The sequence below is a fragment of the Zootoca vivipara genome, chromosome 11 (genome assembly GCF_963506605.1).
Source record: "Zootoca vivipara chromosome 11, rZooViv1.1, whole genome shotgun sequence".
In the NCBI taxonomy this organism is placed as follows: Eukaryota; Metazoa; Chordata; class Lepidosauria; order Squamata; family Lacertidae; genus Zootoca; species Zootoca vivipara.
In genome coordinates, this window is record NC_083286.1 from 42,210,235 (window position 1) to 42,222,343 (window position 12,109).

The 12,109-nt window shown below is 38.7% G+C and overlaps 1 protein-coding gene across 5 annotated transcripts in view; it reads left to right on the forward strand.

The window, feature by feature from the left end:
* Window positions 1-12,109, forward strand: part of ARL15 (ADP ribosylation factor like GTPase 15) — a 152,708-nt gene that overhangs the window by 46,503 nt on the left and 94,096 nt on the right. For all 5 annotated transcript variants that reach the window (XM_035100702.2, XM_060280303.1, XM_060280302.1 and 2 more), the window contains exon 2: window positions 8,246-8,390. In XM_035100702.2, the coding sequence (XP_034956593.1) occupies window positions 8,246-8,390 (145 nt within the window). The remainder of the gene's footprint in view (window positions 1-8,245; window positions 8,391-12,109) is intronic.

Below are 12,109 nucleotides of genomic sequence, written 5' to 3' on the forward strand. Positions count from 1 at the left end.
GGGAAACCCAGCCAGATGGGCAGGGTATAAATAATAAATAAATAAATAAATAAATAAATAAATAAATAAATAAATAATAATAATAAATATAGTTAGCAGAATGGCAGTTGCCTTGCCCTTTCAACACAATTGAAAATAGTATTATTATAGTAATTAGGAGATGGAAAACATCATGGTGTTAAGCCTTACAAGAGATTGGATGAAGTCCAGAGCTAGTTAAAGATGTGTAATCTGTTTATATCTGTAAGTTGAGTGCGTATGGCCGATTGATTTCAGGGAAATTTAGGCTTCTCTGACTTTTCCGTTGCTGGTACCCACCATGTTCCTGTAAACAGAAAAGATAACACAAAAAGGCTGGAGTGAAAAAGGGACCTGAAGAACATTCTTAAAATGACTTTAATTTATTGCCTTTCTTTCCTTGTTTTGCACCGGCTTCTGATTTTTGTAATATTTTGGACCCTGCTTCTGGCACTGTTAATAGGTCTGAAGCACAGGTATAAGCAAGAGGTAGGTAAAAAGGTAGTATCTAGACATGAAAAAATATATATACAGATACAGTGGTACATCTACTTACGAATAACTCTACTTACGAATGGAGCTCCGCCCGCCATCTTGGATGCGGTTTAGAGAGGATTTTTTCTACTTACGAATTTTTAGATAGGGTTGCTTCTACTTATGAATTTTTTCTCCCAATGCATTCCTATGGGATTCGACTTACACTTTTTTTCAACCTACGCATGTGCGTTTGGAACGCATTAAATTTGTAAGTAGAGGTACCACTGTATCTGCATCAGAAAGCTGGTATTGTACACTTGGTGGCAAACCAGAGTGAGTTGTTGCAAAATGTGTGCAGCAGCCCTGAATGAATAAATAAAATTGTCTGAATACCATGATGATCAGAGGCCATGCTTTGGGTGCACCCCCTGCTTTTGGAGGGGGACACAATTAGAGACGGGAAAACAGGGCCTTGCTTTGGTACCCCAACTTTGGAATGCTGTCCCTTGGAAATGGCATTTTGAAACCAGGTGAATACTTTAAAAACAATTCTCTCGGGCCTTTTAAAAATTTTGGTTTTTAATTTTTCTTTTTACTCCGTTGGTCTGCTGAGATTCCATTTTTGTGCTGCTGCTTTTAACTGATTGTATTGTTTTGTCCTTAAATATTTGCAAATTGTCCTGGAAGTCTTCAGACTGAAGGATGGGACAGTGCAGTGAGTAAATAAATAAATAGCCTTGGTCTGTACAAGGAAGTTGTACAACTTCAGCTGAAAGCTTTTTGGGAGGTTGTTTATTTAAAATGAACCGAACAATGGCTTATCTAAACTCTGCTTGCAAATATAATAGTACATTGCATACAGAATTCGCAGCACTGAAGCCTCATTCTTGCATTTATTTGTTTTAAACTATCATCAGGATGTCTCTTCACCCTATTCTGGACATGTCAGGTTAAGTAAAACATTGGTTTAAAGACTGCCTATAATTTAATTTGCCAGGGCATAATATCTATTTTGCTCATTAGCACCCCCAAAGCAATAATATAAAGCTAAATAAAAATAAAAAGGGTGGAATAAACTTTGTGCATCTGTTTCTTTGTATTTTTATAGTCCTGCATTGAACAAGATGTCTAGTCTTCTGTAGCCGCATATGATGTTGTACTTGTCTGGCTTTTAGATAACAAACGAAAGAACAGTGCCCTTTAGAAAACGACAACGTCCTGTTCCTTTCATTTACTTGTCCTAGACGTATTGGAGCTCTTGCTCTATTGCAGAGGGCACCGTGATCTGTTTTCTAAAGCCCATGCCTTTGGCAAATTGTTGTTTTTCTGCAGTCAACATACAATAGTAATCTTAATGCGCAGCACTGTGTGTGAATAAGCAAATATAAAAAACCCCAGGCTCAAGACTGTAAAAATATTGTGTGTTTTTCTAAAGACCAAGACAACAGAAAGGGCTAGTCACTGGAGTGGATAGTGGCTGTAATAGAGCGGAAAACTGGGGTCTCCTCAAAGAAGGAAGTGCTAGGATACACATGCTTTGTAACAACATTGTCTGGCTCAGTTTCTCATACGGGGTTTTTTATTATTAACAATCTGCCCTATTGTGGACAATAGTTGCGAAACTGTCTTCTGAAATTTCAGCTCTTTCCTAATTAAGGAGAGGAATATTACAGGCGCAGGAAACCTTTATTCCACCTGCTAAATTCTTGTTGGAAGACACTGGTAAAGTTAAGTAATTTTAGATTGTGCACTTACCGGTGATATGCTGCCCACCCTTTAAATGGGGATGTGTATCACTTTACTGCTGTGTTTGGGAGCCCTCCTGCTCATTTTGTAGACTGGGGCCCTAGACCTGTGCCCCAGGATTCTGTAACTACATCACTGTTTGAAGAACAGGTTTAGTCTTGTGTTTAGGGCTATTGTTGAAACTCCTTAATTTATATCCTTTAAAAAAATCTTTAAACTAACCTATTAATTCAGGGAGCTTCATGCATCAGACGTTTTTAGCTTTACATCAAACCTGGTTGTATATATTATTTGCTAGAGTTTGTCATGTACATTTGTCACACATCAAGCAGTTTGTCCCTTACCTCTCTCGCCCCGATCTGGCCACAGTGATCCATGCGACGATCACCTCCAGGCTTGACTATTGTAACTTGCTCTACGCAGGATTTATGGCTTGGATTTATGGCCTACTTGAAATGAGGCTGCATTTTAAATTTTAATACTGTATTTTAATCTGTATTTTAATTAATTGTTTTTATGTTTTATTGTAATTCTGTTGGTGTCAGCCGCCCTGAGCCCGGTTTTTGACTGGGAAGGGCGGGGTATAAATAAAAATTTATTATTATTATTATTATTATTATTATTATTTAAGAAAAAAGCCATTTCCTTCCACTTCTTGTGCAATAAAAACTTTTGGAATAGCAGCAAATAATATGCTATGGAAAAGTCAAAACATAACTCATCACCGACCTGGAGAAAGTTTATTTGTAGTCTTTAAAAACTATTAATGTCATGTGGAATCCCTCTCTTGTTTGGCTTTAGGAATCTCACTTGTGACTCAAAATTTACATACCTATGACAAACTTAGTTGGTCTCTAAGGTGCTACTGGAAGGAATTTTTATGTTATTTTCTGATAGGTAACTAGTTATGTTTGAGGAGTACTATGGCAAAACACCTGGGGGTGAAAGGCCAGAACCCACTTCTTGCCCTCTCCTCAGTGAGATGCCTCTCATTCACACCCTCTCTTTGACTTCTAGATTGATACATTTAATTCTAGATTAATTTTAGATTAATACATTTAATAAATCAGTGGATTACTAAATTAATAATTTTTTTCTTCTAGATTAATAACAATCTTGCAGGGGATTACATCTTAAATAATGTAGCAAATATCCCCTTTTTCTAAACTCGTACCAGTTCTTGGCAATTGAGATGCCATGGCAGGTGTTTGGTGATTGCAGGACAAACATTGTTGGGGTAGATTAAGGAGTTAAATAGCATTGACACTCAGGCTCTTCCTTAATCCATACTGAAAGAATGTAACCATTTCTTAGGCTGATTCGCACATGATCGTGGCTACATGAAATGTTTGTGTGAGTATGAAATTGCTGCTTTGCTCCTGTGTTGGCTATGCTCACAAGAAAGGGTTTGAGTGAAATGGAATTTCACAGGCTTGCTGTATAACTGATCCTTCTACAAACAAGTTGGGATGGCAGAGGCCTCTAAATTAGTTTTGAAATACAGTTAGTAGCCCCTTAAATGTTATTCAAATGCTTGGTTTCTATGGTCCTATGATTGGTTGGCATGCATCTGTCTCGGGAGACAATGGAAGCGAGTGTTCAAATTAATGCTTGTTTAGTTGGTTGTGGTTGGCAGTTGTAGAATATTTATCAATACATCTATGGTACTCACAAAATAGGGCTCAGTTAGCCAAGCTTGTAGCATACTTTATTCATGAATCATATTGAAGAAGCTTTTCTAGCATAGTTGAAGATCTGTAAAAGGATGGCTTTTAGCACAGCTTTGTGCTCCGGGCTATTGTTGAATAATCTGCGCCCATCTTTCATTTTAACAGGAAATGACAAGGGGAGCTGTTTCCTTAGCTTCTCCATATTTATATTCCTCATTGGTTTCTTGTGTTTTTCCATCAGTGGATTGTTTTCTCTCTCTTCAGTCTAAGTAATGTTGTCTCTAATGTTGTTAGCTTTGCTTGCTTCTATCTTCTCCTGAGTTTTCATTACAAGAGCTTTTGAGACTCTGTAATTGGTAATCTGGGATTTAGGGAGTATGGTAGTTTGTGTGGGATGAGGTAGCATTTAATGGTTTGTGCAACTTCCCCAGGATTCATTGCCCAATTTCTTAATACTTCAGAATAAAGAGGCATCAACTAGCCCAGCCCATGCCCGTACTTACTGAAACCATTTTCTACAACAGGTAGGGAATGTGGGAACAGACCACATCCAGCTCTAGGGATGACATTCCTGATTTAATGAACTATCAAAGGATGAAGCATAGCATCCACTTACAAATCTAGTGACCCTTCTTCAGCTGTTAATTTGAAATCCTAACCTTCCTTCTCTACGATTGGCTTGTGCGGAGGCAAACACTTGGAATAAGTTGGTTCAGAGAGAGGCTATTAGATTGTAGAAATATGAAAACATAGAGCAACAAAATAATAATAGATGGAGGCAGAATTGTAGGTAGGAGCTGTCTTGTCTGTGTTCTGTATTAGGCAGTTTTCTCCTACACCCTTCCCCATTGTCTTTCACATTCTTTTGCTCACTTCATGTTGTACTGAAATGATGTTTGAATCCCGAAGTGACCCAAAGACCCTTAGCTAAATCAAAGCCTCTGCCTTACAATAATATAAATTATCCACGGCAAGCTTCCTCTGGCGACACATAGGAAGAATGGGGATAAAATTTGCAAAAATGTAAAACATTTACATCATATAACAGTGCAGATTTTGTTTCGTACTGTGGTACCTCTACTTATGAATAACTCTACTTACGAATGTTTCTACTTACGAATGGAGCTCCGTCCGCCATCTTGGATGCGGTTTAGATAGGATTTTTTCTACTTACGAATTTTTAGATAGGGTTGCTTCTACTTACGAATTTTTTCTCCAAATGCATTCCTATGGGATTCGACTTACAATTTTTTTCGACTTACAAATGTGTGTTCGGAACACATTAAATTCGTAAGTAGAGGTACCACCGTACTTGGGAATATTGCATGTTAACATGTACTTTGCTAAAGCAAGTGCTGAAGTATAGGGGCTTAATCACCCAAACCTTTTGCAAAGCCATATACCGTACTTTTCCATGTATTTGATGAGGGTTTTTTTTTTACTCCAAGATAAAGAAAAAAATGAGGGGTCGTCTTATACATCGGTAGTGCGGGGGGGGGACAGGGGGACGGGTGATTGGTTGCACCTGCGAGTAGGATCTAGCAATTGGGTGGGTGAATGGTGTCTGCTGCAAGGGCTGCTTTGTCAATTGTGGGTGTTATTTGTGGATGCTTACAGGGCTGCTTTGGCTTGGCTGCCGCTTCTGCAATTTGGCTTGTTAGCATTTGCCAGTTGGGTGAGTGATCTTCGTCGTTCCCCATTCCCCACCAATAATTGCTCAACAATTGTGGGCATCCCTCCCCCCCAAAAAAGCTCAACAACTCTGGTCAATATTCCCCCCAAAGAGCTCAACAACTTTGGGCCATCTCCCCCCCCCATTTTCTTTAATTTTAGTCCCCCTTATACAAGGGAAAGGTATGGTAAATTACCTTATTTTTTGTGAGATGCCATTTAATATAATGATGATAAGTATAATCCTGCCACATATCTTGCAGCAGGGGCTTGAGCCCACTGTACGCTACCTATCACACACTCTTTTAATAAATGTTTTAGGGGATGAAATGTAAAAATAAATAATACATGGTTCATTGTAGAGACTAATTTCCAATATAAAGAAAGGCGAACCATAGGAAGAGCCTTCCTGGACTAGACCAAGAACCCAAGTAATCTAGCATTCTGTTTAGTCAGTAGCCAACCAGATGCTTATGGGAGGCCCGCAATAGCCCTCTTCTACTTTATGTTAATTTCAGTCGATTGACTCTGAGCTGAACTTAGTTGGATACAACCCGTGATCTGTAACGTGGGAAGTAATCTTCAGCTTTGTTCACCAGCTGACAGGTTATATGAAGCTCTGTTCTAATGGCAAGGCCCTGCTCTATATAATGAATCTAGGTAACAAGTCGAGGCGTTTAAAAAAATGCACTTTATTGTCCCGTAGCTATATTTACTGTCTGGTTCTAACTACAATAACAAATCAACTGTAGCGATTTAAGAAATACTGTGTTGTATAAACACAGGTGCAGATCTGTTAAGTATGAAGGTACAACCTTTATATAACTGCACGTTTAATGTTCAGAATCTTTTCTCTAAAGCACTATAAACTGCAGCAGCAGGTTCTTGAGGTATTCTTACCACCTTTGGCTCCTGATGTGTTAAGAATTTATTTGCCTTTTGAAATCTATAAAACTTTTTTCGACATAGTCTTAGAAGGCAAAATAATAAGTCCCATAGGAAAAATGAGGTTTCCTTTTTCAGATGACCAATGGCTTTTAAGGTATTGCAAAGGAATAATACATACAAGTACGTTGCTATTAATATAGTAATCTTTTTTAAAAAATAGATTTTTATTGAAAAGTGGGAAATGATATAATTTTTAAGAAATAAAACTATATACTGAAACAACTGAAGCATGGTAGGGAGAATACCACATCAGTACACCATTGGAATGGTGCTGAATTATACAAAAAACAACTATAAATAAATACGGTATATCTGACCACAATTGTCTGACTGACTGTCTATCTATCTATCTATCTATCTATCTATCATCTTAGGAAACTTTTAACCAATGGCTAATTATCAGAAATGAATAGAATGCCAGTCATCTATAAATGAGTCTGAGTCACCTTGCTCATTATAGGCACAAATTTGTTTTGTTAATGTGGCCATTAGTGCAAGGGACCATATTTTTCTATATTACTGCTCTGCTGTGGAAGAGTCTTCACTCTTACACTGGTGTTATTGTTCTATTCTTGATGTCAGCAAAGGAAAGTTAGGAAGGGTTCTGCGTGCAGGGCTCTGAACTTCGTCTCACAATATTTAATATCACTGATTTAGATGTAGGTACAAAATTACAGTGCGTAAATCTAACTTAAGCAAAGATTTGCCTCCAGAACCTAGTGATCGTATGGAATGAACCTTCAAATAGTCCCCTTAAGTTTTAGCACAGTATCTAATATCATCTGGAGATTGTATCTTTACAGCAACTTTTATGGTTTCATTGTTTCTTTGTATGATGTGACGTATATCTGAGGTTTAGTGTCTTGAATTTAGCATCTTGCCTTTAGTTTCTGTATAAATGGGAAATATGAAGATGGTCGATAGTTATTCTCACTTGAGACAACCATAACAAAAGATGAAAATAGGAGGGAACTAGGTCATTCAAGGGACACGGGTGGCATTGTGGGTTAAACCACTGAGCCTAGGGCTTGCCGGCCAGAAGGTCGGCGGTTCGAATCCCCACGATGGGGTGAGCTCCCATTGCTTGGTCCCAGTAAAGTGAGATGAGCGCCACAACCCCAGAGTCGTCCGTGACTGGACCTAACGGCCAGGGGTCCCTTTACCTAGGTCATTCAAGCCTGTTGTGTGATTTGGCATACTTGAGGAAGGAATTCAAAGGAGGGAAGAAGGGCTTCCTTTATTAAGTTGTTGGCCTTGTGAAAGGACATATAATTTATCAAATAGAGTAGTGCATTTTGTGATTAGCTAGCTGTGTGATATTGATTGTCAAGTAAATGGATTACTTGTTTTCCTAGTCTAATAGGAAATATGTTGGCTGGGCAACAAGCAATGATCCTAGTCCTCTTTAAAGAGAGTGACATATTTAAGAATACAGTCTTATGTATGTAGTGAAATGTAGTGGATAAAATTCTTTTTGAGAAACATACCGAAGTAATGTACCTGGAACAATTATTTGAATCCAATGATATGGCAAAAACAGGGTGTGCTTTAGGCACAATTCATCTGTAGTAATCTTGGTTCAACATAGTAATCCCATTGACTTTTACCAAAATTCTGTTTGTCTTCTTTCTTGGACATTTTTTTTTAAAAAATATTAATATTAAAAGTGTGTGATATTAAATTATAAATCTTCTTCTTTATGCTTTCCTCAACAGTGTTTTCGAGCACTTTGCTGCAAAGGGCCTCCACCACCACGACCAGAGTATGACTTGGTTTGCATAGGTCTCACTGGCTCTGGCAAGACTAGTCTACTGTCTCAGCTCTGCAGTGAAAATAGAGATAATATAGTATCGACAACAGGTAAGCTAATGCTTTCTTAAACCAGATATGTCTTTCAAAACTGTGGCAAAACTATTTGGCTTATTTCAAACCATATTAAAGTGCGTGTTTAAAGAATGCTTAACCTCTTCCATTTGGGTAAATATCTGAATTGTAATTTTGTGCAAATAATATGAAAGTTGCCCATTTGAGTATTTAGTGTCTATCCATTTAGCTGCAGCTTCTTGTGTCCTTTAATAAATAATAATTCAGATGTGAAGCTGTAGTGATCAAATATATAGGCAGGATATACTTACTGTATACCAGGAGGCCAGATCTTGTTAGACTACAACTGCCATTGTCCCAAATTATTGGCTGTGCTGGTTGACTGTGATGGGAGTCCAACATCTGGCTTCCTATGCTGTTTATTTTGCATTTCTCAGCATGTCCCTTAAAGAACAACTCAAGGATATTATCTACCTATTATATTTGAACTTGTTCTTCGGTGAAACGTCTCTATTTCTTTGCATTAAACCTAAAATATTGACGACCAAACTACACATCATGTGGAATTCAACATCATGCTATTACAAATGTTTCATCTGCACAAGCATATCAGATTGCCAAGTGGATCGATTCCTGTTCGCCTCCCCCCTTGCTCTGTTCTGGGGATTCTTCCTTGAAAGCTGATTTCAAGGTTCGCTGGAGGTGTGCAGGTGGAGATGGGAGGAAAGCTCCATTACACAAGCAGAAATCTTTGTGCAGGGCTTTCATTGATGGGGTTCATTAGGTGTTTTTAATGTGAAAACAGTTGTTTGTTTTTGGGCAGTAGTACAAGAAGAGAAGCTCAAAGGCTTTATCTTTCTTCTTTGGTCCCAATCAAATCCTCTCCATTCCAGGATGTGATTAGCTGTGAAGGAGAAAACCTGAGAACTTTAAGCTTTTAAGCCTTTAAATTTCCCTTCTGGAGTATATAGCAATGTTCTTGGGAGGTTTACTTGGACTTAGCTCTGCTGTGGTCCTGATCCAGTCATGCACAGACAGACACTACTGGTTTTTCAGAACAAAAGAAAGACATGGAGCTCCAACCTCATGTGTAGTTTGACCCCAAGACAGATATCATACTAAAGAAGCCCTTCAGTCAATTAGTAGCTACTGTAGGAATTTTATTATGTCTTCATATTGTGCTTTAAGAATGGTTATCACTGAAGAAGGTTGATGACACCCTTCTGTCTCTACGATCCAGTACAAATGCAGGGGGTGCAGACTGAGTACAGTGGAACCTCGGTTTACGAACACCTCGGTTTACGGATTTTCGGACCCATCTGGAACGGACTAATTCACTTTCCATTACTTTCAATGGGAAAGTTCGCTTCAGTTTATGAACGCTTCAGTTTATGAACAGACTTCCGGAACCAATTACACCCATGCTTCGGGTTAAGTACGCTTCAGGTTGAGTACTCCGCGGACCCGTCTGGAACAGATTAATCCACTTTCCGTTACTTTCAAGGGGAAAGTTCGCTTCCGTTTATGAACGCTTCAGTTTAAGTACTCCGCGGACCGTCTGGAACAGATTATTCCACTTTCCATTACTTTCAATGGAAGCGTTTATGAACAGACTTCCGGAACCAATTGTGTTCATAAACCGAGGTACCACTGTATTGTATATTTTAACCAAGCATTTAATATAGGGAACTTACTGTACACACAGTAGGGTTTGTTTATTCACATTTGCAGAAATCGACTGGGATGGACAAATAAGATGAAACCACTGGACACGCATGCTCATCTATGGAGGGGCTGCATAATGGATACATAATATGTGTATTTGTTCAGTGTCCTACATATGTACAATACAGAAAAATACGGTATTGTGCTTATCAGAACATCTTAGTCAGTGTTAGAAACTGAAATATTAAAGCTAGGAGCTAAATGGTACCTTAATTCTAGCTTATGGCAGCCACAACGGAATGTCTAGGCACACTTTTTCATAACAAGAATACAAAGCTGGAAATGAATGAACTGCAGCTAAAATCTTATATTAATTTTTCACATGGTCTAGTCCTCCTCTGAAGACTGCAAAAAACAAAGCCATACTTCCCGTGCCCGCCCCCCTAATATTCTTATGAGGGTCCCTTCTCCAGTCCTCAGAGCTAGAAGTGAGGAGGCAGTAAAAGGTCCTACTGTTGTTCCAGCAGTGGCAGTTTTAATCTGAAATCTTAGGAACAGTACTGCTCCCAGAGCTCAGAAACTGCTCGCATTAATGAAATTCCCTTTTGCAAAATGCGCCTAGAACAATGAGAGTTTTGAACGCTGGAGCTTATGTGTACTGACATATAAATTCTGTCCTTGTTTATTTTGATTTACTTTATTAATGTTGAAAAAATCAATATAAATGTTTTGGAGAAGAAAATAGCCTGGGCAGGATTTGAGTCTAACCTCTGCATTCTTACCATTTATTGTGTGAAATGTGCACTGTGGCAGCGAGCAAATAAAATAAAAATACAATTGGTAGGTAATTGATTATGTTGCCTTGCATATTCATACCCAGGAGAAGATGCAACTTTGGATGCATTTGCAAACTAAAGGGATTCACTCAAAACAATTGAAATAAGTAACCAAAGCTGCTTAATTTTAATGATTTCTGAAGGGTTAGGTATGGAAGCACCAGGAGTAGGTCAAATCTATCCCATAGAATCATAGAGTTGGAAGGGACCCCACTACTAGATGTAGTGTGACTCAGAGCCAGCAATGAGGTCCCTTACACATGACTGGCTACTGACTACTCTCTCTTCCCATATGGGTAGTAAACTTGTCCTGAAGAAAAAAAGTTGAGTACCGCAGAGTACATGTAGTCTGCACAGCAGCTAATGGGGTGCAGGGGAACTGGGAAAGCATCACTGTAGACTGGATCATTCTAGGTACTGGGTAGCAGGTGAATGGACGAAAGGAATGTGAGGAAGCAGTGTTTACTGGATTGTCCTCCTGCAGATACCTTTTTAGAGACGCCCAGCTGCTCCAGTTTAAGGAACTGTTCCTACGTTGCCTGGAGCAGCTGTTTCTAGATTGGCACCCTTTCATCCTTTGTCTTCTGCCACACCCTTCACCAGCCCATACTCACCGCTTCAGGTTTACTGAATTGTCTATCCAGTTCTAATCCTAAAAAAACCCCGTTGTGCCCCAGGTGTCTCTGAAAATATGTAATGATAAATTATTTTTGGGTTTGGGAGGCTCTGAATTTTGCATTTAGATATCAGTTTGTACAATTTCTCATTACAGAGAGATTAATTTGATTTCACAGAGTGGTATGAATTGAAAGAATGTAGAGAGATAAACAGAATTGGAAAGCAAGCGATAATCTTCCATCAGCCTTTTGAATCCACTGCTATTGTACCTAGTACCTGGATGGAATAAGGATAAACTTTACAACCAGCTAAAATAGAATATGGAAGACAGAATTTGGAAGCGTGTGTCTCCTCTGCTTCCTTTCCATTTTTTTTTAAATGCCCCTAATTCTGTAAAAATTATGCAAAATACTGTTACACTGTTTTATTTTATATAACTATCCTGCTTCTATGATTCATGTTTTGAAGTAATTCTAAATATTCTTGGCAGCAAAATGCATCTCGGAGGAATGGAGGAAAGGGAAGGGCCTGGGATTAGGGAAGGGATTAGGGAGAAGATAACTTTTGAAACCTTGCCCGGGCACTTTAAGCTCACAAGAGGTTGAAGGCCCAAAGCAGAGAGGAGGAGGACTACTA